Below are 26,367 nucleotides of genomic sequence, written 5' to 3'. Positions count from 1 at the left end.
TCCTGGGAAGCAGACAGTTTTTTGTCAGCGCTCTGCTGCAATCACAGAGTCCCCAGAAGTTTCATGAAGTAGATACTTTGCCAGTAATAGGACAGCAAAGCGCTGGAGCCAGTCCAGCAGCTGTGGAGCTGAATTTCCTACCCCAAAGAGGAACTGAGGGAACTGTGCACGGACATGGTGGTGCAGGGCAGTGCTTGGGATTAGAATTTAACCTTAAGGGGAGAATAAGAAATCTCTTCCCTGAGTGCCACAGGATTCTGCCCTTCAGGAGATCCCACCCATGGCATCATATGGTCTGTGTCTGTTTAGACCATACAGCAAATCTGTTCTCGTATTCTGATTAATCGGTTAATATTTGTTATCTATAGGAGGTCTTCATCAAAACAATAATGCAATTAGTTTGGTGTTTCTCCATTAGCTGTGCCCTGGCGCTTGCCGATCTTCTAATCTGCGGGCCACAGGGGTAGTAACTAAATCATCAAGTAACAACAAAGTAGTGTACACCCGAAAGTTGCTGTATCACAGCTCTTTGGAGAAGTACAGACATAAGCCCTAGGAAAAGCAGTGCCCATTTTTAGCACAAGGAACGCCGAGATACAAATCACATCACACAGAGTCAGAGTTAATTAAGTCAGGCACCTACTGTTTGCCTATACTTTGCAACAGCTATTAATTTGAAGGTCTGCTATAGCACTAAGAAAAGATAATTAACAAATGTAGCATTTCATGACACGATGAATGCAGTTCTAAAGGGTCTTGTTATGGTGACTTCTCCTGGATAACATGGCTCTCAGTGGGATTTTAAACAATATGAAAGGGAAAAAAAAGTTAACAGGCCTTCCATCTGTCTCTAGGTAAAGTGGAAAAAGGCCCTCTTATCATTGAATACAGAGTGTGCAAAACCACACTACAACTGGTGAAACTATCAAAGAACCATCAACATTTGTTATTTTGAACACATAATTTTGCCAGATTCTGTGTGACTGTTTTTTAAATATATATATTTTTAAACATGACAGACACTCTGTATTTTGTTTAAAATCATATTGGATTATATACATACTGGCACTGTCCCTCCCATGTAACTGTTCTTATTTAGTCTATCTCTTTTTATTGACTGAAGTATCTTTTTTTTTTTCTAGATTGAGGGGCTAACTCTTCCATTACACATCACCAGAAGAAGCTCTGATGTAGGAAAAAAGTGTCTTCTGGGTAGAACTAAGGAACAATGGCTCTGATAAGAGCTAGGTTTTGAAAGATAAGTATGAGAGATGGGAGACAAAGTTAAGGCTCTGCAAGGATTCAGACCAGCTATACTCACAAGTTAGGGAAAATCCTTGGATCACTTTCACCCTGAACACAAATGTCCATCTCACACAGGGAAGAGCTGTACATTTTGTACAGGGCCTAATACTGCAACACTAGTTGACTGTTGCAGAGGAATTAAGTATTTTAATAGAAATATGCTTAAGTTTAGAATTTAATGGCTACTTTTCTTGCTACTATACTCTCCCACCTTTATATTTTTCAAATATGTTGCTGTTCTCTATATAATAAAGTTCTTTTTGACATATTTCAGGAGGTCTTCCCAGCATTGTTGGTGTGTTTAAACTCCATTTTCAAACAACCTTCTAAGTTTTTACCTCTCTGTTGAGAACTGCTGTAGCTGCGTATGCTGCAAGACCCAGGATCTCCAAGGGGCACTCAGTGTCCTGCCAACAACTGGGTGTTCTGTCATGACATGGGGGCCATGACATCAAGAAAATGAAGAAATTCAGAAGAATTAGTTAACACATGGGTTTTTAACATTTCAGATCACAGAGCAAACATTACACAGGTCCTTTCCAGTACATTATGGTTTACTATCCACCCTGAAGTCTTTTTGCTTTAATCTCACATGAGATTCAGTGCAAGCAGTCACTAGGCTCCAGTGCCTTTCACTCTGCCTGGCCGAAGAGCTGGAGGATGAACACAAGCTCCAAATGCCAGTTCAGTAGCAGAGAAGCAGTTACACTAACTTGTCCTTTAGTTAAAGGCACGAGTGGCTTCTGAGATGTCCTGGTTTTGGTCAGGATGGAGTTAACTTCATTTGTAGCAGCGGATGGAATGCTGTGTTTGAGAGTTAAAATGAAAGCAGTGCTGATAACACCCTGATGTTTTTAGTTGCTGTCAGACAGTCAAGGACTTTCTCAGCTCTTCATATTTCTCTATTCTTGAGAAAGGAGGGGCAAAGCCAGGACCGGTGACCCAAATGGGCCAAGGAGAGTATTCCATGCCAATTACGTCCTGCCCAGTATAACGGGAGGCTGATGGGAGGAGGAACAGGAGCGGCTCCGGGATGCGCGGTTCTTGGGGGATGGTCGGGTTCCGGGACGGCTCTGGGTGGCACGGCCTGAGTTGTGGGTTCGGTGAGAAACTGCATTGTGTATCAACAGCTTCATATAGTTTTTGCTCTAAAGTCCTGTTAGCATTGTTATATTTTATCTTTCTGCTATTTTAGTAAACTAGGAACAGGGGACTAGTTTTTGTTTTTTCTTTTAACTGTTGTGAAAGATAGACGACGGGAAGAACATTTACATTCCATTTCTGGGTTGGAAAAGCAAAGGTGAAGAATGGTCTAACCATCTAGCCACACTTTTAGAAGCACGTAACAATTCATTCCTTGGTCCTTAGTACAGAAAAAAAATTAGGTGCAATTTCCAGCATGGATGGAATATTTGTGTTTCTAATATCTTTACAGTCACTTTCCCTTTCTATTTAAAGCGTAACATTTGAGTAATATTATATAGCAAGCTTTCAGTAAGAGCAGGATTAGATCACAAGCTTTTCACGCTTAGGAAAGAATGTGGGGACAACCCCCCAAACCACTAACCAATGCATTAAGCCACACAATCACCAGTTTAATGCAGGTAGGCCAAAAGAAAAGTGCATTTGTTGTACCCTCCCCAACAACTTCTGGGCACAAACCCACCTTCTGACACTGAACATTGCACCCCTGTGAGGGGGCTCTGCTGCCCCAGCTCTGCTTAACAGCAGAGATATTTTTTTCTTTAAAGGCCAGTAGATACAGAAGTTTAAAACTGAGGTTAAAAACAACCCAAACAGCATAAAGAAACAGAAACGTAATTGAGAAGCTTTTAGCTTCTAAAAAGGGGGTTTAGTTGCTAAATAAGCTATGGCTGCCAAATGATGACACAGTTCAGTTCATGGTAAAGCCTCAAATTTTCAGACACAGACTTATTCTTCAGGAGACTGGTGGTAGATTAACACTTTGGTTTAATGAATTCTCATCACTGGAAAATCAGGAGGCATCTTCTGCAGCGTTAAGTACAAAGCGGACCTAAGGGCAGAGCACCAGTTCACACAGACCACAGTGACCTGACTTCAAGCAAAGAAAGAACCATCAAACACATGAATGAGCAAAAACTGAGAGCGAAAAGGATTTTTTTTTTTTAATGCTGATCTGCATATGCTGTGCTTTCCTTTCCCGAATAACATGCTTACTGTGGGCACTTTGAGGATAGAAGGTGCCTGAAGGGACAGGGATGCTTTCCAGGACTAGAAGCTTGTCAAAGAACAAAATTAAAAGAAAGGAAATCCTAGCATACAGACTAAGAACCTGCTTTAAACAGGAGCTGAGCAGATTTCCGACTACTATGAGAAGCAGTTGAGAGACTTGTCATTAAAAATAATAGAAAACATATGTCATGTGTTTTCACACAGTGAAATTGGAAGTTCTACATATGATCATCCTTACCCACAGAGCTCATGGGGATAGCTTTACTTTGATGAGGCTTCCAAACGAGCTAGGAGCCTCACGGCGTTTTCTTGGGAAAAATAACATTTTTGATGGAATGTCACAAATGTCATCCATTTGTGGTACTAAATGAGTTAATATTTTAAATACGTGATCTTCTAGAATTAATTACAGCATAACAGCGAAGGGAGTTCATAGCATAAATAGGAAATCCCTCTGAAAGAGCAGTATATAGGTGAAGTATAAGTTTCCTCCTGTCCTTCCTTCTCTCTCACACACATTGCTTCTTAACATGCTGTAGCAGAGATTGCTGCCACAGGAAAGGCAGCAGAAGGGATTGCATGCCACATTCAGCTTTGTTCTGTCTGACCTCCTCAGACCGACCTCATACTGAAACCACAGAGGATGGGATTTTCTTTGTCAGCTGAGGTGTGGAGTAACATCCTATGGCTGGTGCATCATAATGGCTATCTGGACATATTTCAGCCTCACACCAAATTTAAATTCTGCAGCATGCTAAAGGTCACACTCATTAAATGGAACAGGTATTAATTGCCTATAGATGCCATACTCCTAATAATGCAGGCAGGGAATCCAGTCTCCATCATTCTGTGATTAAATAATGAAGCAGTATCAACTGCAAACAATCAGCCACCCGAGTAAGATACAGGAGCAGCTACTGTTGCTTTCTCAGTAGTGTTAGGTGCTGCTGGTGGGTTGTGAGATACAGACCCTTGCTGCTTGTTTGCAGAGGACTGGGAGCTGATAGAGCTGCAGCTGCCTATGCCAGGAGAGGTGCCAGTCCAGGGAGTGCAGTGTATGGATGATTCTTAGCTTGAATCATTTCAAGCACAATGACAAAAACTGCCATGGGAAAACAACATGACTAAAACTGTTTCCTGTGGCTTACTAATGGAGTATTCATGCACAACATTAAGCTGATGAATTTGAATTTGTTGGACACATTATCCTTTCTCCCTTTGTGCAGGTTTCAAAGATTATGACTATGTTTGGTTTAATTGCTATTAGTCTCAGTTGAATTGCCACTGCTTTCAGCACTTTCAGGATGTGGAAATTTATATTTTAAATTTGCCTTATCTGAAGGCACAACTTCTCATGTTGATTTAATTATGTATGAACTGCGTGTTACTGTATTTTAAGGTCTGGTCTATCATTGTCCTCGCTTAAGAAAAGCGGAAGCACTCTATGTTGATTACTGCTGTCTTAAACATATATAAAGTATTTGGCATGAGTTAATTCAGATACCAGAAGCAATGTGAGCCTGCTAGCCCATCCGTATCACGGCGCTAACCTAATGAAACAAGGTGTATTGGACAGATTTCTATTCAGTGTGGCTATAAAGTTTCTGGTACAAGAACTAGCTCGTTCAGAGGTAACTTAGCTCATGTATCTCCACTCCACTTGCTCTGTGCAGCAGACATGACCTAACTCAGAAATACCGGTAAACCTGTATGACAGTGATCTACAAAGAGCTGTAGTCAGACTGCTCTTGTGCAGTTTCTTCAGGTGTGTGCTTAATAATGTTCACGAGCTACTCCTGCTTTCATGCACTGTACCTGGAACTGGGGGTGTGGGTGTTAAGGTTTCCATGCTGGGTTGAACAGAGTCCTGCCATGCTGTGACTGGTTCCACCGAGTGCAGGTGCTGGTACATGGGGACCCACTCTTTGCACGTGGGGCAGCTCTGTGCGGTCACTGGGGTTACCTGTACATACACACAGGGCCAATGATTGAGCATACACTTCTGCAGGGGGTTGGGATTTTTTTTCTTCCTCTGTGTTTTTGTCTTCGGGGTTTGGGTGGGGTTTTGTTCCCTGACTCCATAATGACACTCCATTCTAATTGCAAGAATTTAGTTCAGACTCAGATAGAGACGGGAGATGCTCACCATCTCTCACGCTTAGAGGCTATCTGCGTGACTCCTGCAGGGTGATTAGGATTGCTACAGTTAGATGCTTCATCCACCGCAACCGCAGAGGCCTGAGAGCTTCCCAGGCAATTAAGGCAGCCCACATGCTGAGCAAGAAGCTGTGCAAGACACACCAAGCAGAGGATGTGCCTGAATTCCTCCTGCTCTCTCCAAGTCAGAAACCAGACTCGTGACTCTGCTTTGAACCCCGTACATTTGGGATCTTGAGTGCAGCAGATTCAAAAAGGCTGATCTGGGGTATTCAACTGCATTGCTGCCGACTCCTTAAGGCTTGGGAAGTGCAGGCTTTGGACGAGCATGTCTTTTCACCCTCACAGAATTTAAGCTTAGATCTCTTAAAGCACGTTGCCAAACCATGAGACTAGACCCACTATAAAACTAAAGGTATTCTCCATTCATCCTGATGAAGAATAAAGTGTAAGGGTGATGCACTGCAGTAAAGAGACTGCAAGATGAGCAGACCAGAGGAGAAACAAGCAGAAGGGAGCTGCACTCCATAATCCATCAGTAAAAGCATAAAATTAGGAAAAGACAACGGGAAACACTCACTTCACTGCTCCTCTTAAACTGCCCTTTCCCCTGCCAAATGAATCCCACCTTCCCAGCCCTGCTCCACTTTCCTCATTTAAGCAGAGAAACTGGAGAGTGCAATTTCTGTCATCCTGTGTTACTGAGCTGCTTTCAAAACACAAACTTGTTTCTCTGAGGTAATCAGCTGCCTCCCAGTGAAGAAGACACCTCGAAGCAGACTGCCTATTTCCCGTGCCTGTCCTCAGGCTCCCTCCGAGGGAGCGCTCAGCTGTCCGCGTTTGCTCTCTCCCGGGGCGCTTGGAGGGACAGCCTGAGCGATGGTACGTGCGCCATCAGCCACAGGACATCCCTCTCCTGAGATGCCGCTGCCACACTGATGCCATATGCCTTTTTATTTGATGGCACCTGTTTACACAGCGTGAGGCAGGAAAAAGATTACTTTCACAGCAGAACGGGAAACCACAGAGAGCTCACGGGCAGGCGACGTATTTGCAGTGGGTTCAGGGAACATCTAGTGAAAGCATTTGAGAATTGATAGTGTCAGAATCCGTACTGCCGTCCAGATACATGCTGGTTTCAGTGCCCTGTGTTGCCACAGTTGCAAGGCATTTTGAAAGCCACAGATATAAAATTCTGTAGTTAAAACTTAGTTAAAAGCTGGGAAAAAAATAAAATCAGTTGCTTCTCCCAATTGTTATTACTTAAAATGCCCTATCCCTGTGTCTGTTGTGATTAGAGATTTCTTGCTTTATTGATTACCCTTCTTCATATTGCAAAGCAAATGAGAGTCTTGACTTTTACGATTTTGTAAGAATAGCCATTACCTCTGGGGTGTGGGATACATGCACAGTTTTACAATGGCACAGCTGGCCTTTGGAGAAGCTTGAGAGTGGGTTCGTAGTCATTTTGCAAACACGTCAAGTCCTTGAGAGCAAAGACTGGTATCTTTGTTTAAACCAAAGTGGGCTTGAGTCAAAATGCTGCACAGGATTCCAAATTATCTCAGTCATGGGCTGATACCCCCTTTCTCTCACCCTTCCATAGGATCATAGTCTGGGACAGAAGAGCAGGGCAGGTGGCTCATATCTCAGTGCCCAAGTCTTAAACTGCTGCACCAGATTAACCAGAAAGAAAAAAAAAACAAACAACTTGTAGTGTTTTTCCAACCTTGAGAAAGTTTTATTAAATTCGGTTGATAGTTTTAAAAATTAACAGAAAATATTTTTGAAAACCCCCAAACAAACCCAAACCAACTATAAATATTAATTGCATTGTGTTTATATAGCTTCACCCACAAAAGAAAAAAGACCCCACAAAACTCTGATCAAATATAAAGTAGATCTCAACCCCCCCCCCCCCCCCCCAACAGGCTCCAGGAAGCTCTGCTTTCTGCATTGTTCTACAGAAAGGTTCTCAGAACAGCAAGGAAGATTAGGAATTAACCCAATGTATCCCAACAAGTCACTGGCAAAACTGGAAAAATAACTCAGGAGTCCTGAACAGAAATTATATGGCCAAGGAGAAAACAAGCTATTCCATTCCCACAGCCAGGAACGTGGTATCATTCAGGATCAGAGGAATACACACTTAAGAACATTAAGGGAAGAAGCAGGGGGAAAAGGCAAGTCATTTCCATGGGCAGGGTATAAGAAACAAGCCTTTATTTGAACAAACTAGACAAGCATGCACGATTCCTTGCCTTGAGTCTTGCTTCTGCCTGCATGAAGCAGGGATTCCTCAGAGCAAGTAATTTTAGAAAGTATCAAGAAGATACTGAGGCTTTCCAAAAAAAGTGTGGAGCTTATAATTTGTTGCAGAGTAAGTCAATGGGAGCATATCCAAAGGATTTTCCTGAAAAATAAGCACTCAATAGGAATGTTACGTGAGTTTTCTTAAGGAACTGTGACTGAATTTCAAAATTTAGGGTTTTGTTGTGTGGTTTTTTCTTGAAACATCTTCATTTTGCTTTCTTTCGTAGACCATTTTGATTTCATTGTATATTCCATACTTAGTAGTATATTGAAGGAGCTGGTGTTCTGCAACGGTTCAATAGCATTTTCCTATTGTTGCAGGAAATAAAGGTTTTCCACTTTTTCTTGCTGTGCATGCTACTTCCCCACTGTTGTCTGGCGTGTGACTGGCCAGTATCATGAGACAATGGGGAGATTGAGCCCTTATGCTCCTCTCAGTCATTCCGCACCCGAAGTGAGTGGTTCAGCAGAACAAACCAAGTCCCTTCCACCTTTCCAAAAGGCTAGAGAGGACTTCAATTTTGCAAGTTTTAGGACTACTGCCACTAAAAACTCATTCAGATTGGCTTACCAACCTACAGGCCTGAGGCAATGCATCAGGGCTGGCAGAGGAAGGCTAGAAGATGCTAGGCACAACCAGGTCTAAGCCACCTGGGCTGCCCCGTGGGTGGAGACAGGGCTGGGACACCTCACTGCTACCTTCTTCCCCTCCACAAATACTGCAGCCCAGCACACGGCCATGCACCCGGGCTTGTGCACAGACACTGGCGGTGCGCAGCGCTGCTGCACAGCTTGGTTATCAATGTCCCTGCGAGAGCCACCTGCCTCAGGGATGAATCCAAGCCTTTCCAACCTGCATCTACCAAGTTCTCCAAGAGCTTATTTCCTTTATTTCACAAGGGCTGAAAAAGAACTGTAAAGCACTTGGCGGCCTTACATCGCAATCTTCTCTTGTTTCAGCCCCCTAAGCATTTCATTACTGCCTCCAATGCTTGCGGGTGTGTGCCTGCGATCAGGCTCAGGCCCTCTCCTGGAGTCGGGGCACTGGGTTACTCCAGCCCTGTGTAGGTGCAACCAGGCCCGGAGCAGGCGCCCCAAGAGCACCCTAACTCAGCACAACCTGACACCTCACAAACTGGGTCCTGTCCCAGGGTGCATTTAACCAGCAGCTGATGTGTGACAGACGAGTGCGCTGCGGTGTCATTCCGCCCCCGTAAACACTCTTCGTCTCAGTAAGAGGTGGGGCGGTAGAAAGGTACGGCCACGCCCGTCTCTCAGCACCCGCCGAAGCCGCGGCCAGGACCGCAAGATGGCGGCCGGGAGCCTCCGCCGCCCGACTGCGTTTCCCGTCGTGCACCGCGGCTCGCGCGGCCGGGACCACACACGTTCCCCGCGCGGCTCGCGGAGCCGTAGCCGTCGGCGCGTGCGCGCCGAGCGCCGCCGCTGGGAGGGGCTCGAGCTCGGCGCGCTCATTGCGCGTCTCTTTTCCGCCGGAAGTGACGGTGTTTCTGGTCGTGCGCGGCGGCGGGCGGTAGCTGGGTGCGGGTCTGGGTGGGCCGCGAGCGGTTGGCGGGTGCGGGGCTGGGTCTGGGTGGGCCGCGGGCGGTTGGCGGGTGCGGGGCTGGGTGGGCCGCGAGCGGTTGGCGGCAGCTCCCCGGCGGGCAGCGCGGCGCTCCTCCGCTCCGCCTTTCCTCCGGGAGCCGGCCGGGTCAGCCTGCGAGTTAGGTGGTCGCGGCTTCCCCTCTCAGGTCGCGTTTCGGCAGCGGGCGGGGGGACGCGGCTGGGCGGTTGCGCAGCCCCGCGGAGGGCTCGGTAGGCGGGGGTGGGGGTGGGTCGGGAGCCCCGTGGCAGAGCTCCCTGTGGCTGGGCTTGTGAGCGGGGCCGCGGCAGGGGATGTCGCGGCCTGGCCACCGGGACCTACGGCTGGCCGTTTCGAGTGGCCGCGGCGGTGGTGCTGGTCAGTTCCCGGCTGCCGTTTTACGGCCATCATCGCGAGCGACAGGTGCTGGGTACCCCACCAGAGGTCTGACTGGGTTTTGGGGAGGGGGTGAGGAGAGGCAACCTGTTTGCTTTGCTGTGCTTTAAGGAGTTATGGAAACATAGCTGTAAAGAGCAAGTCAAAGCTACAAGTACCGGTTCTGTGTGGGACAGAAAGTTTTTGTTGTCCTTGGTGTGTTGTAGATGAAATGGTTTTCATATGCTGAACTCCACCTCAGATTGTCTCATTGCTGCACATTCAGAACTTCATAAAAGCTAGGAAGTCAAGATGAAGAGCCGGGTGACACAAGTAAATGTAAGTGTTCTTACACCTAAGTTGTGGGCTTTGATTATTCCTGTATTACTTGTGTGTATTTGGTGTGGTAAAGAGAATGCCCTGAAAGTAAAGCAAGCAATGTCTGTAATTGACAGCAGCTCTTTGCAAGCAAAATATCACTATGAAGTTGGTCAATGACTGTTGTTTCTAACACTTGTTGTGCTAACAATGGAAATTTTGAACATTATTAGTATGTAATGATAAAGTAATTGGTGAAAAGTGACTGAATGATGGCTCAACAAAGAACATAAATGTGTGGAGGAATGGAGGAAAGAGATGATTTAACATCAACACTGATGTGATGACATAAAGGCAGGAAGTAGTAATTAATGTAGGAACTGTATTCATTACTGTGAAAGTTAAATATGTGTGGTATATTTCTGAATGGATGGCAATGATTTTAGGAAAGCAAGAAGAAAATACTTGTTTTAAAATTACTCTGCTAAGATGATGGTCTAGAGATGTTACCTTTGTAAGATATACTGTTTGCGACAGATTACGCTGTCTCAAATACAGCAGAGAAACTCCATGGGTTTTTAGCCCTGCATAGGCTTCCATTGTGCTTTTGGTTCCAGCTTTTCTGACTGGAGGTGTTTTTAATAGGGATACTTGAGGAATAGTTTGGTAACTTGTCACAGCTTCTCAGTCTGGTGTTTGTGGTAGTGTTTCCTCATCTGTCAAAGTGAGCCAGCTAGGGAAAGCACACTGTTTGAACACATTCTGTTAATGCTTTTAATCAAAATGAACACGGAAGAAGACTGACTTGGCAGAAAGCCTGGTTCCGAAGAGCTGAGGGTGACAAGTACTTCAGCAAACAGCTGCTTTTGCAAGGAGACAAGAGAACTGCCAAGTACAGATACTTCTGTGACATTGTTTTAGTTCTGTGAACGCTCGTCTTCCTGGGTCTGCTTGGGTGAATGTAGATGATGCAGAACTCAGGAGAATGGATCATCCTAAAAGACCTGCTTCTTGGCATCTACTAAATACTACTCAAATACAGTAACTGTCTTGTGTGTTTCAAAGACTTGTGTTGCCAGTTTCTTAGAAGCTTAGGATAGTCTTGCACTGTAGTATTTTGGGGAAAAAACCCAAGAACTTAAGGACTTTTTTTAACCTTGAATGTTTTTGGTGATCTGCTATATGGTACAGTCCCATGAATCAGTATTGCAAGGGGAAGAAAACCGTGATGGGGATACAGGAGTTTCTTGTACTAGCCTTGCCATCAAAGATAATGTAATTCTGGAGTGAAATTGTCAGGTGGATGTTCTTTTGCAGAGCTCCCAGTAAATGATGCAATGTATTTGTTCTGTACCATTGTCTTGGTTCAGGAAAGAAAATACGGGGAATAGTTTTAGCCCAGCATTAAAATGTACCTTAGAGAAGACTGTATTCTAGGAAAACTTACAGTGGTCTCAAAACCCAAGATATATGTGTATTTACATGTATATATGCACACACCCCACCCTGCCCCACCCCACTCTGAGTGATAGCAAGTCAGCCTCGTCGGACTGTTGATAAAATAATGCTCATAATCTTTTGTGGCAATTATTTCTCTAGGAAGCCTCAGTCGATACTGATTTTACTTGCACAGTACACCATACTTGCTATTTAGTAGAGCTACTTATCAGTTAGGGTTTTGGAGATCGCTGGGTACAGCTGTCCCACTGGGGTCTGCTTATGAAGGAGGTATTGTATTTTACTAATCCAGCAGCTTTAACTGGTTCTTTGGTTCAAAACGTACCACGGCAGCGTGTTAACAGATAGAATGCCACTCAAAAAAATTCTGCAGGTTTTGTAAGCAAGTCCTTTTGTCAAGTTTCTGCATCAAGGTGAAGTTACCTATTTCGTGCTGATCTCATGAGATTGTGGTGCTAAAAAACAATAATATTTTAATATTTAAGTTTTTAATATTAAATATCTAACAATGTTTAATTATATACTTAATTTATATCAATTATATTAATATAATTAATTTACTCATATTTTATATTTAATTATTTAACAGTTAAATATTAAGAATTAAATATTTAACACGGTTTACAATAATATGTTAACAATACATTGTAAGAGAACCCTTACAATGATAGTATAGTGATCAAAAGCTGCTTCTTAGCTTTGCCAAAGTAGTTTTGAAACGTTTTGATGAGACCCCTGTCTTTCTATGTATGTTGTAGGTGCTGTCACACTCTGATTTTTGTTTAGGACTCCATTTATATGTCATGGTTCAGACAACAGAATTTACTGTGAACTACGTGTTTACCACTTAAACAATCATACAAACTTACATTTCAAAAATCTAGAATAAGATTTACTTCCAGGATTTGTCAAGTGGAACAGTGTAACTTAGATGTTTAGACTGTATCAAGATAGGAATAACTCATGAGAAAATAAATCATGATTAGTGGAAAGGAGGTATGTAAGGAAACTTGTGCAATAAAGAGGATCTTTAGAAGAGAGGAAAGACTTTCTTCAAACAGGAAGTGGTTGAATTCTGTTAATAGTACTGCGTATGTGGTGCCACAAAGTGTAAAGTGGTATATGGAAGAAGGAAAGGCAGACTAAAGGTAAATTGATAACAAACGTAAAGTAATTGATAGCAAATGCCTTGAAAAGTTTAGGAACAGGGCAACCATAAAAGTACTCTTTTGCACATACTCTCCTGGTCTCTGCCTGTTTGCAGCTTCCTGAGACAGGTGATTTCTCTGGTAACCCATGTGAATTTTTCTTCAGTGTTTGTCCAGTCTCATGAACCCGTGTAAGCATTTGGCACCTGCAGCATCCTGTAGCTGGGACTCCAGCTGCTTGACTACTTGTTACTTACAAACAGCTCTCCTTGTTGTACCTGACTGCCATTAGCTTTATTAGATGAAGAACACTGATCTTGAGATATATTTGCTCACAGTAATTAACATATAATGTTGGAGCTTGATTTTTCTTTCTGTTTTCTTGAAGCATGGTTCCAGTTATGAAAGGAAGGAAAACTACAGTTCACGCCATAGAAGTTTGTCTCCAGAGGACAGGTAGAACGATTTGATATACATACCCTACAATTCTCTGTATATACCTCACATAGTGAGTTAAATAATTTAACTGCTCCTCTTCTTATATATCATCGTAACTGAGCAGTGAAAAATAAATGTAGGCGTAATAAAATACTTGGAAGTCAATATAGAGGTAATTAAATAGATCTGTTATTAAAACTAAATCTTAAAAAAATCCTTAGCATTCAGTTAAATTGTCATGGGACTGGAAATGGAAATTAGATTCCAGCTTTTTGCTTGGACTTGCATATTACTGATACCACAATTGTCATTTTAGAGCAAGATTATTGATGCCAGCGGGAGGTAGAGAAATAAGATTTGAAGTGCAGTCTACTGAGGCATGAGATGAACTGTTACCAGTTTACTTCTATTTTTACATTTTAATTAGAATGAAACCTCATGTACTAAACTTCTTGTACTCTTTCATGCTACACAGGTGAAAGTAGGGGAAATAAATAAATGCATGTGTTCTGAGGAATGCACAAGGCTGAATTTACCTCTAGTATTTGATGTTATTCCCATTTAGGATTTAATGTTAAGTTCCAGGAGGATCTTTCTGTTACAGTGCTTCTCCTTGGTTTTTGGCTGTATTCTGCTGACAACAAATTTCTATAAAAGCATCTCCTATTTGAATGACGTGTATTGACACTGAGGTTGCAGAATTGGGACAGTTAGATATATATGTAATGTATTGTAAGTACATGCTAATAGATGGCTTTTCTAAGAGTAAAATAATTTTGTGTCTTGGGTTGCAAATAGGGATATAGAGCGTGACAGGTCACCATCTCCCAGAAAGAGAAGGTACTCTGATGACAGCAGATATGATCAGGAATATTCAAGAAGAGATTATTATGATGACAGAACTTCAGATGGAAGGCAAGTATCAAACCCTTTCTTAGTAATAAAATATTAATTTTAAGGAATAAAATGTGAAAAATTTTCACGAACCCTGTTGGCTCTTTGGATTTTTTAGGAGGATGGAAAGAGGGAGAGACAGGCACTACGAGAAATGGGAGGAGAGAGACTCTGATCGAAGGAAGCAGAGGAGATACTCATCGCCTGATCGTAGGAGTCCCGAGAGGTCGACAGTCCAGAGCTCGCTTGCTCATGATGACACCACTTCGAAGAAGAAGAAAGAAGAAGTGGATCCAATCCTTACTCGCACAGGTGGTGCATATATTCCACCTGCCAAGCTCAGGATGATGCAAGAGCAAATCACTGATAAAAATAGGTGAGTTGAAAGTACCATACTAGAATTTTTAGTGAATAGTGGAAGTTCATGGAAATGGGATACCTTTTGAGTGCTGTGATGATTCTTGTGAACATATATTTTTATCAGGAGAGTAAGAGAATTGCATTATGACTGTACCTGCTGCTGCTGCAAAGTCTAAATGGAAAAGGGGAATACAGAACATAACCTGAGATTTTCTGTGGAGTATCTTTGAAAATTGGGTTATATCATATACCTGTGGCAAATTACATTTTGATATATTGCATTGGCTCAGTGACTTTCTAGTTAAGTGAGTAATTGTGAACTAGTCTTCCTGCTTGTGCAGTTAGTATTTTCTTACCTATCCTAGTCGTTGCAGCTTAGGTTTGAATTTTTTATATCTATACAGTTGCTGCCACCTCATATTCATTAATGATTTGTGATAACCTTTCCAATAGCTTGGCATATCAGAGGATGAGTTGGGAAGCTTTGAAGAAGTCGATCAATGGTCTTGTCAATAAAGTGAACGTTTCTAATATAGAAAATATCATTCATGAGCTCCTTCAGGAAAATATTGTCCGGGGAAGGTAAGTCTTAGTATTTTAAAACAATTCTTCGGCTTTTCTGCCAGTATAGATACTGTCCATGTGTACATCACTGTGCTATGTGCAGTGTATGTATGTTACTCAGACTTTAAAATTAGCCATAGGCTATATTGTCCTGTGCAGAGTGGTCCCTTACTTGGGGAAGGGATTGTACACATGGAGGGATAAGGATGGAACAGATGGTCTGTGTTGCCTTTTCCAGCAGGCTCTGCCTACGCGCTTTACTTGAGCGACTTGTAATTTACAGGTGTCTCTCCATGTACTTTTGTATTCCATGTTTTTGTTCTTTGGGACAAACAATATTTGTAGCCAGTTTTTAGCAAAAGTTTTACTACAGTTAATCTGGCTGGATTGTTTATTGTTGTAATGCTATTTGGGATCAGTACAAATAGCATGTGATGACTTTCCTTGGTTTAATTTTTATGTCAATTGGAGTTAAATGTGCTGGCCTAGGAAAGGATGTTTTTTGTAGATTGGCTGCCATTTCAAAATGAAGCACCATCACAAAAAACATCTCTGAACAAAATATTCAGAAATAATTCTGTTACATTTCAAACACCAATACTTTTTCTGTTACAATCAACTGAGGACCTTATAGCTAAGGAATATGTTGCTTTCATGTATGACATACCTGATGGGAAGATCAGAATCCTGCAAATAATATAAAAATAACAACAGGGTAAGCACGTAGTTCCTAAATGCGGTTGCTGTTAAAAGTAATAATGAATAATCTGTTGTAGAACTGCTTTTTACTTGCTTATATTTCACTTTCATGTAAGCAGTAATAATTTTTTTTTTCAAAATGACCTTACTGAATGTTTTTTAGAATATACTTGTCTCTGGAAGTTTTTGTGTGTGGGTTCTAAATCTATGCATTTCAAAATAATATAGATGGGAAATTACACAATTTTCCTTCTTGTAGTTCACTTCTACTTCCAGTTTTGCACAAAAGTGCACATAGAACTAATGACATAAAGTTTTGTGAAGCTGTGAAGTGCTTTTCTGATTTTTCTTATCTAGAGGGTAAATAGGATCTGAACCAGACCACTTTCAGCTTGTAAATAAGAAGTTTTCTGTTTCTGGGCATGTGTGTGAAATGAGTTCTATTTATTTGACAGCTTCAAAGTAAGGAGGAATAATGTCCTTATGCAGTTTGTATTTAGTACCATTTAGAAGCTTTTTTTAGAAGATTTCAATACCCAACAAAGAAAATAGGGCTGTATGTCAACTTGCACTTAGACAGTTCACAGTTCGTGGGCTTTTTTTCTCCTCCTCAGCCTTTTATAGGAAGTAATACAGCAAAAGTCAATTTCGGTATGCTAAAGCATTAGAAAAAAGCAAGTCTGAGAGGGTTAAGAAAATGTCATTTTTTTCAAACTTTAGTCTTGATCAGAATGTTAGTATCGAAAAGTTAGATTGGACTGTTAGTACAATAAAAAACCAATTATTTCATGAGCCTTGTGTTTACATTGACTTAGGCTCTAAGTAGTAGTATAATCAGTTCTCAGTTCCAAAACATAATTATGATGTTGAAAATAGGCAGTTTCATTTGAAAAAAAAGCACTGAAAAGCATTGGTTTGCCCATTCGGGTTTTACTGAACATTCAGTTTTGTTATTTCTAGGTAGATCTTTATTGTGAGAGACCTTTTATGGAAATACAATTCTTATTTCTTAGAAGTTTGTTTGGCTTGTTGAAGTTGTTATTCTAGAATGCAGTTCTGGGCTTTTATATAGATAGTTGCAGAGCAGATATTTTTTTTGGTCACAAATAGGATTTTGTTTTTTCAGCTGAGGAAAAGAAAGTCATACAGATTTCAAAGCCAAGAAGAGCCTGTGTTTGTGTTAGAGGTATAATTGCAGGATACAAGATGAAGACTTCTGTGCTTATGTAAAGCTTTCAAATATACACTTATACAGACATACACATAAATATATGCTTTCAAATATAGTTCTAATAGGAACAATATTTAATGAAAGATACAGTGTCCATTTAAAAATGTCTTGATTTAGACACATTTGGGTAACACATTTTGCAAAACTATTTGTGTCATCATAAACAATGGTTTCAAAATTACCATCTGGTATCTTCTCTTACTCTAGTCATACAATAGTATATTGTGATAAGTACTGAATAAAAACATTGAATGTTTTATTGCCAGAAAAATCTGAAACTTACATCCTTTTCTACAGGGGATTGCTCTCTCGGTCCATTTTGCAAGCTCAGAGTGCCTCTCCAATTTTTACCCATGTTTACGCGGCTCTTGTGGCAATTATCAATTCAAAGTTTCCAAATATTGGTGAACTGATTCTCAAGAGATTGATACTAAACTTTCGCAAAGGGTATCGCAGGAATGATAAGGTATGTGAAACGCAGAGAGAGTTCTGCAGCATTAACCTTGTGCCAGGTGTGTTCAAATGAAATACTTGAAAGAAACATGGCCAAGACCTGTGCGTTGGCACCTATCATTAGTACATTAAGGACAGTGGTATTAGAGTATCATGAAGCTTGACAACCTATTCTTGGTTGGTACTAGTATAGTTTTCTTTGGGAGTGTACTGTCCTAATTGTAAACAGCTGTCAGTATCCTAAAATAGTTTCACGATTTAATGTGATTGAGTAATGCACAAATCTTAGTAAATTTTTCCTCTGTATAAGATGTGTCAAAATGTCCTTTTTTCTTTTTTTTTTTTTAGCAACTCTGTCTGACATCTTCAAAGTTTGTTGCACATTTGATGAATCAGAATGTGGTATGTTGTTTCATGTTTCTGCTCAACCCAAACCCTTCAGGGCTATTTCTTTAGTTTCAAGTCAGCAGTAGCCTAAGTGAAGATCCCTTTCCTGTTCTAAAGGCTACTGAAAATCTGAGTTCAGGTTTCCTTTTAATGTTTGCTGCCAGTGTTTGGGGCCTTTTAAGAAAACACATTGATAACTGCCTATGCAGTTACCATCTCTTACTATTGCACTTATACTCCAGAGCTTCCCTAGACTTTGTAACTATGTTTGGGTTAGTATTCAGACAAATCTTGATACAAAGCTGCATCTTAGGTTCTGTCCCACAGATCTTAAAACAGTTTTCTTGCAAAATTGCCGTTTGTGTAGGCAGAGCTAGATTCAGATCTAAATCAAATTTGTATCCAGCTCTATACCACCTTTATGTGTTAGAAGTCAGGATACTCCAATTGAAATGATGGCAAGAAGCAGTGTTTTCAGCAATGTGCTGGGAATATACAGCGTTCTTGTAAAAAGGAAACGGATCTGAAATGTGCCATTTACTTTTGTGCCTGATCCTGAAAGACCTGATTTGATTATATACACAGTGTACTTAAAACTAGTTTCTGTAATGTAAGTGCTGTTTTATTAGTTTCTTAGGCACACATTCTATTTTTTTTTTCTTAATGGCAAAATGGGGTTTTGTTGCTTATTTGTTTCAACAGTATAGTCACATTCACCTCAGAGTTGGTGTAAAATTTTGCAGGTGTTAGTTGTACTTGAGATTTTGATTTCCTCTTGATGAACTTTTGCCTTGTCTATGTGATAAAAGAAGCATTACGGGACCCTCAAAAGCTGCATTGCTCCATTAAGCAAATCACTAATAATAGTGTAACATCATACATTCAAATTCTTTCACTATATTCTTTCCATAGGCACATGAAGTTTTATGTTTGGAAATGCTTACTTTGCTTCTTGAAAGGCCTACTGATGACAGTATTGAAGTAGCAATTGGATTTATTAAAGAGAGCGGGCTCAAGTTAACAGAAGTTTCTCCTAGAGGTATTAATGGTAAGTATAATTAGCCACAACATTTGCCTTTTTGATGTTTGTATTAGTAAATCCTTTTCATGTTGTCATGGTTTAACCCCAGCCGGTAGCTAAGCACCATGCAACTACTTGCTCACTTCCCTCTGCAGTGGGAATGGGGGAGAGTGAGAGAAAAAAAAGGAAAGGAAAAAAAAAAAAAGAGGAAAAAACAACCAAAACACCCCCCCAGCCAATCCAAACTCATGATAAAGACAGTTTAATAGGATAAAGAAAGAAAAGAATAGCAATAGTAATTATATGTGTATATACACATACATATAAAAAAAGTCAAATGATGCACGAATGCAATTGCTCACCACCTGTGGAGCAGGGGGGAAAAAAACCCCCCGATGCCCAGTCTTGTTACTGGGCAGTGATCACACCTCCCTGTTACATACAGAGTGTGATGTCATGTGGTATGGAATATCCCTTTGGTCAGCTGAGGACAGCTGTCCTGGCTGCATCCACTCCCAACTTCTTTTGCAGCCCCAGTCTGCTTGCTGGTGAGAGAGATGGTGTCAGAAGAAAAGGTCTTGACTCGGTGTAAGCACCACTCAGCAATAATGAAAATCTCTCTCTGTTATCAGCACTGCTTTCAGCACAAATCCAAAATGTACTAGATACTATGAAGAAAACTTTCTCTGTCCCAGTCAAAGCCAGCACACGTGTATTTACATTTCTGTTTCCCTCCAAAGCGATCTTTGACCGTCTTCGGCACATTCTGCATGAATCTAAAATTGATGTGCGTGTTCAGTATATGATAGAAGTCATGTTTGCTGTAAGGAAGGATGGCTTCAAGGATCACCCAATCATTCCAGAGGGATTAGATCTAGTGGAAGAGGAGGATCAGTTTACTCACATGTTGCCATTAGAAGATGACTACAACCCAGAGGATGTTCTCAGTAAGTCAGAAACGGAAGATAATTCTGTGATTGCATTCCCCATGAAAACAAATTTGTGATTGTTTTCATTGTTTTCTTATCTTTGTATTTTAAATAAAGATTCTCTTTTATTCCAAAGATGTTTTCAAGATGGATCCAAACTTTATGGAAAATGAAGAGAAATACAAGGCACTGAAGAAAGGTAGGGGAGTGTTGTGTGTATACGCTACTTATACGTTTACAAACATGGGCCAGTTATTTGCCTAACTATTGTTACCTAGTTTTACTGTTTAACAATAGGAGATATTTGTGTGTCTCAGTTGGTCATAGACCTTTCCAATGTATTCCTACTAGGTTCTTCAGTATTATTTCTCCAGCTACATTTTCATTCAGTCATGACAGGTTTTTTTGTCTCTGCCACATTCTCCATGTGAGACAGTAGCTCTTAGGTGTTGGATCAGGTTTTTTGGTAATGAAACTACTCTCGTCTATAGACCTTTAATCTGGGATACTGCTCTTTCAGAAATTCTTGATGAAGGTGACAGTGAATCTGAAGGAGATCAGGAGGCTGGAAGTAGTGAGGAAGATGAAGAAGATGAAGAGGAGGATGAAGATGGTAAGTATATGACTGGTACCTTTCTAGTGATTGGCTGTAGCTGAAAGGATAGAGTGTAACTTCTTACACGTTTTGCAAAACTTAAGAATGTTCAAACATTAAGGGATGTTTTAATCTTAAACACTTAGTTCTGAAAATAATTTAGTTGCAAACAGTAAAAATAGTTTAAAAGAAAGCATTCAACACAGGTCAGAAATGGAAAGCAGCTTTGCCTGATTGTTCCTGACTGTATTGGATTCACACAAAACAAGCCTTGCAAACAGACAGTAAAAATAACAAATATTAAAACACTTCCTTAAACAGCGGAGACAACCTTGATGGACACTTTGTAGTGCTCTATCATATTTTAAAATCACTTCCAAAATCAGAATGGGTTTTCTTACAACTTTATAGTCTTCATCTCTCACTATTTAGTTCATATCACCCCCAAGTAGAAGCAGTCGGCATTTACACCATTTCAAAAAAAACATTTGATTCCCTGGGGAAAAATCTGATGTAGAAGCATAACTGAAATGCTTGTAGAGGCTGTGCAAGTAACTGAAAAGCCAGCCAAGTCCTGTTCTTGTGGTCTGGTGGGAATGGACTTCCATGCCAGTATACTGGAGTATTTCACAGAAGAGAAATTTCCAGGCTGATGGAAGATTGGAGAATACACATAACTTTTCATCATTTATGCTATTGCCAGAGTTTAAAAGAATGAAGGGATAGTGAATGTCTTAGGAATTAAGGTGTTCCGCAGCAGCAGTTATTTGGAATGGACTTTTCCACACTGGCTTGAGGGCAAAATGGAATTTTGCAGTATGTAGATCCTGTGCATAACAGAAACACAGAATTTCCTGTTAAAATTAGAGAGGCTACATAAAGCATTGTATAGTTGCATTATGCAGAAAATACTTTCCTAATAATGTAGACAAAAGATATTAAACCCAGATTTTGCAGCAATTGAGTCAAGTGAGAGGCTTTCCAAAGCCTAGTTATCCTCTTAAAACTGTATATTTACTGGCTAGTTACAGATGAGCCAAATATGGGTATTTCTTTCCTTCTCTGTACAATAATAAATAAACCTGTTAAACAGTCTTAAACTTTTCTAGGAAAAGTATTATACAGTGTGTGACAGACTCAATAACTGGGACTGTTCAAAGAGATTGTATCTATCTGACTTTAATGTTTTTCTTTGTACAAAACCCTGTTTTTCTTTCCCAGGTCAGAAGGTTACTGTCCATGACAAAACAGAAATTAACTTGGTCTCCTTCCGTCGTACAATTTATCTTGCTATTCAGTCAAGGTAAATATAATTTCTACACCTGCTAATGTAGTTGTTTTGAAAAGGATGAATTTTTTTACTTTGTGATTGTATTTATTTTTTTTTTATTGAAAAAAAATTAAAAAGGGCAGGGAAATGTTCTCAATGCAATATGACCTAATTGTATAAAGCAGACTGTTTTGGCAAATGGGTGCCCAAATTCTCATTCTAAGGTAAGTCTTCTTTATTCACAATGTTTTAGAAGTGCACTGGGACTTTCCCATGAGGATTGCTGTAATCAAGATTTTTCTGAATAAATAGAAGTCAGTGATCTTCAGATTACAAAACATTTCTTCAGAAAACTTGTGACACTTTTAGAGTAGAGTTGCTGTAGAGTTTATCCACTTGTGCAGTGTAGTACAATATAGGCATGTTACCATCTGAACTGTTTGGAAAATGAGTATACAGATACTGAAGTATACTGTAGTTGTATTCATCTTGAGAGTGAAATCCTCTTGTAGTACATGGAACAAATCAAAACACAGTGGTGTAAATCCTTTGTCACCTGGGTGAAAGGAGATACTAATCTGTTGCACACCACGCAGTTCCATCATTCAAAGTAGGCAGGTCTGGACCTGGGTGAGGAGTGTGATAATGTAGTTGTGGTATTGATTGTTAGAATTTAATACCATACTGAGATGTATGAAAGGTTCATATATTTCTTAAAGTTAGTACTGAATGCTTTCTTGCTGTGCCTAGGTTTGTTCATCTTACACTTGGGTGGGAGGAGGTACTGGGAGCCAAAGAAAGGCTTTCAGTGTGTGAGAATGAGACTGCAAAGAGGAGAGTGTGGTATATACTGGTTTTGGAGCTTATGTAGACTGCTTGGATTTCAGTGTTTTTCAGGATGTGTGACATGAGCTCACATGTTTGTGCTTAAGATGATGCAATAGTAATAATTACCCAAGTAACCTTGTTTTCACATTGTCTGCAAATGTAGTGACTTTGAATTGGTTTTCAGATATAAACTCATGAAATACAAAATACTTTAAGAAAAAAAAGCACATCAAAAAAACTCAACAAAACAAACAGCTTTCTGAATGTAAATGATATATTTTATTTCAAGGCACATGAAGTTTCAGCACCAACAGTCAATATATTTTTGGAATTTTTCTAGCATAGTATGCATTGCACAGATAATGAAGTGTTTGGTTTTTTTTCTATTATTGCAGCTTAGACTTTGAAGAATGTGCTCACAAATTGCTGAAGATGGACTTTCCTGAAAGTCAGACTGTAAGCCTTGCTTCTTATTCTTTTAATATTATTAAGAAATAGTGCTGTGGTAGTACCTAGAATCCTTACTTTTGTCCTGGGACCTAGTTTGTGTAGCAAGTAGATGAATGAGAGTGATTGCTTACAGCTGTTGTTCCTTAAAAGGGGTCTTACAACCTCTAGAGCAAATCCTAGAACCACAGAATTGTTTGGGATGGAAAAGACCTTTATGATCATCAAGTCTGACAGTTAACCTAGCACTGCCAAGTCCACCACTAAACCCTGTCCCTAAGCACCACATCTACATGACTTTTAAATAGCTCCAGGGTTGGTGACTCAATCACTTCCCTGGGCTGCCGATTCCAAATCTTGGTAGCCCTTTTGGTGAAGAAATTTTTCCTAATATCCTATCCAAATCTTCCTTGGTGCAACTTGAGGCCATTTCCTCTTGTTCTGTCACTTGGTAGTTGGGAGAAGAGACTGACACCTACCTGGCTACACCCTTCTTTCAGGTAGTTGTAAAAAGGGATAAGGTCTCCTCTTAGTCCCCTTTTCTCTGGACTAAACAGCCCCAGTTCCCTCAGCCCCTCCTCATAGGACCTGTGCTCTAGACCCTTCACTAGCTTTGTTGCTTTTCTTTAGAGATGCTCCCAACACTTCAACATCTTCATGTAGAGTGAGGCCCGAAACTGAATGTGGTATTTGAGGTGTGGCCTCACAAGAGCTGAATACAGTCCTGATGGCCATACTATTCCTTATACAAGCCAGGATGCTGTTGGCCTTCTTGGCCACCTAGGAACACGGCTTGCTCATGTTCAGCCAGCAGTTGACCAACATCCTTGGGTCCTTTCCCACCAGGCAGCTTTCCAGTCACTCATCCCAAAACCTGTAGTGTTGCAGGGGGTGGCAGTGCAGGACCTGGTACTTAGCCCTACAGAACCTCTTACAGTTGGCCTCAGCCTATTAATCTCTTCTGTCCACGTCCTTCTGTAGAGCCTTCCTACCTCCAGGCAGATCAGTGCTCCAACACAACTTGGTGTCATCTGCAGACTGACTGAGGTCACACTCAGTTCCCTTGATAAACATATGAATGAGAAGTAGCCCCCGTACTGAGCCCAGGGGATTACAGTTTGTGACTGACTGTCAACTACATCTAACTTCATTCACCACAATGCCTGGGGCTCGGCCGTCCAGCCAGGTTTTTGGTTATAGCCTGAAAAAGTTTGTTGGTTGAAACACTTTAGCCTATGACAAAAGTATGCAGCATGGCAGTTGTCCTCAGGTCTCTGTCTTGGAAAGAACTTGAAGATAATTTTTGCAGGCAGCTGTAGATTTTATCAGTAGGGCTTGAAATTTAGCATAGTGCTAAAAGAATGTGTTTTGTTGCTTCCACAATCCTCTTTGAATACTAGTGTCTTGAATTAAAGCACTTGTAATTGATTGCTTTGTCTGATGATCTCCAAGATTACAATCTGTTTTGTCTTCAGACACTGTGTGTAAAATCAGTACAATTGGTACGCTTTCAAATAAAGGAAACTGTCACAGAATCACAGAATGTTAGGGGTTGGAAGGGACCTCAAAAGATCTAGTCCAGCTCTCCTGCCAGAGCAGGATCACCTAGATTAGGTCACACAGGAACGCATGTGGGTGGGTTTTGAATGTCTCCAGAGGAGGAAACTCTACAGCTGGTCCTTCAGCTAGTACTTACACTGGAACCTGGTAGAATGTAAATACCCATCTGATTACATAAACAGCTTTTCAGTTAGATGTATGCTATCATCATGGGAGTTGAACTTGAGAGTGCTGTTAATTTTCTTGTTTTAATTATCACTATTTCTTTTATTTGAAACTCTGCAGAAGCAACCTTATTAGGGCAATAGTAACTAATAAGTAGAGGTCTGGGATACAGTTAGATGTTCTTTGAAAACTTGGTTTAATCTAGTAATCAGAAATTGTTTTTTCTGTTATTTTCCAGTTCTTGTACGATTTTGTTATTAAGGAATTTACATTGCAGTAAACTCAGAATTTGATTATTTTCTTACCTAATGTTTTAATTTTGTGAATGAAATGCAATACTAAACATGCATAGGATTATGATTATTGGTGAAGCATAACCAGATGAATTCTAAAGATTTGTTTTCCAACAAATCAATTCAGCTTTATAAAGGAGAGAACAATCTAGAATATAGGTACTAGATCATGCAATGGAGATACGTCTTGTTATATGGCTTGTTAAGTAACTGCTCAGAGAACTACTCAACTGGTATTAAATACTCAATGGTATTAAATACCATACGTTCTCTTCCAGCTGTTAATTATTTTGGGCAAGATCTGATCAGGAAAAAAAAAAAGAGATATTTAATGGAGGAAGAAGAAAAACCCAACCCCAAAGACACAACCAGCTAGAATCTTAGGTGCATAAAAGAAGAGTAGGTTTTCATTCAAACCTTTATTTAGCATTTTTGCTATTTGACTTAATATTCCTGCCAGGTTATTTTGTCTTGCTTTCTGTGAATCCTTTGCTTTCTGCAAAGAAAAATAACCAAACGCAGAGGAATTTAAGGTGTTAATTTCCATATACGTTATGGGGTGCTAATTTACTGATTATTTTTGTTTTGTTTTGGGGTTTTTTTCTATTACATAATCCTGGGAAGGGCTTTATTTCTGTCTTGGCTTTGAGCAGCTTTATATTTCTTCTATCAATCACAAATTAAAAATACATGAATGTTACTTCGTGTGCAAAAATAAACAGGCAAACATGTTTGGGGGTTTGCACTATGAACACAAAAATTGTTTCTCTTAATTTTGTTTCTCTTGAGGAAAGCTCTCAAGAGCAACTCCCAGCTCTAGTTTTGAGACTTAGAGTAAATTAAATATATAGAACTCTTGGGTATCAATTAAATACAGTGGCAACTAATTTAGAGTACAGTAGCTTTGTGACCAGCAGCTCTTTAATCTCTGAAATGTTACCACTGACTTTCATGTCCTTTATAGAACAAGTGATTGGAGGACATAAAATATGATATCCTGTTAGCTGTCTAGTCAAGTCTCTAGACGATATTACTTGTTCCAGTGATGTCTCATTCCAACTTTGTTATTGCTTTGTGCTTTGCAAAATGTGTAAATTTCACTAAGCATCACAGGTTTTAATGCAAAAAATTTAATACAAAAATTTATATTCTTTCAAAACTACTGTATATAGATGAACAAGAATATTTGAATATTGCAGTTTGTGGTATTTGCATAATTTATTTTGGAATCTGAAGTGATAGAGTTTTGGCTGTAATTGCTCTGAATGGGATGCTTTTAAAATGCAGAAGTCTCTTTTTTTATTTTTTTGGCATTTTGTGTCTGTGCAAATGTATATCTAAAGGGATAAAATAAATTAGTATCTAC

General features: G+C 40.3%; 1 protein-coding gene across 1 annotated transcript in view; it reads left to right on the top strand.

Moving 5' to 3' along the window:
• The first annotated feature begins 10,179 nt into the window (after positions 1-10,179).
• Positions 10,180-26,367, top strand: part of CWC22 (CWC22 spliceosome associated protein homolog) — a 32,958-nt gene continuing 16,770 nt past the window's right edge. Inside the window, exons 1-13 of the mRNA XM_084265346.1 lie at positions 10,180-10,282; positions 13,256-13,323; positions 14,104-14,220; positions 14,318-14,575; positions 15,013-15,141; positions 17,351-17,519; positions 17,855-17,908; positions 18,806-18,941; positions 19,655-19,861; positions 19,980-20,042; positions 20,364-20,456; positions 21,660-21,741; positions 22,932-22,992. Of these exons, the coding sequence (XP_084121472.1) occupies positions 10,256-10,282; positions 13,256-13,323; positions 14,104-14,220; positions 14,318-14,575; positions 15,013-15,141; positions 17,351-17,519; positions 17,855-17,908; positions 18,806-18,941; positions 19,655-19,861; positions 19,980-20,042; positions 20,364-20,456; positions 21,660-21,741; positions 22,932-22,992 (1,464 nt within the window). The 5' untranslated portion in view covers positions 10,180-10,255. The remainder of the gene's footprint in view (positions 10,283-13,255; positions 13,324-14,103; positions 14,221-14,317; positions 14,576-15,012; positions 15,142-17,350; positions 17,520-17,854; positions 17,909-18,805; positions 18,942-19,654; positions 19,862-19,979; positions 20,043-20,363; positions 20,457-21,659; positions 21,742-22,931; positions 22,993-26,367) is intronic.

Source organism: Gallinula chloropus (assembly GCF_964237585.1).
Source record: "Gallinula chloropus genome assembly, chromosome: 5".
Classification (NCBI taxonomy): domain Eukaryota; kingdom Metazoa; phylum Chordata; class Aves; order Gruiformes; family Rallidae; genus Gallinula; species Gallinula chloropus.
The sequence above is the reverse complement of the archived record's forward strand: the minus strand, read 5'-3'. Positions and strand labels throughout refer to the sequence as shown.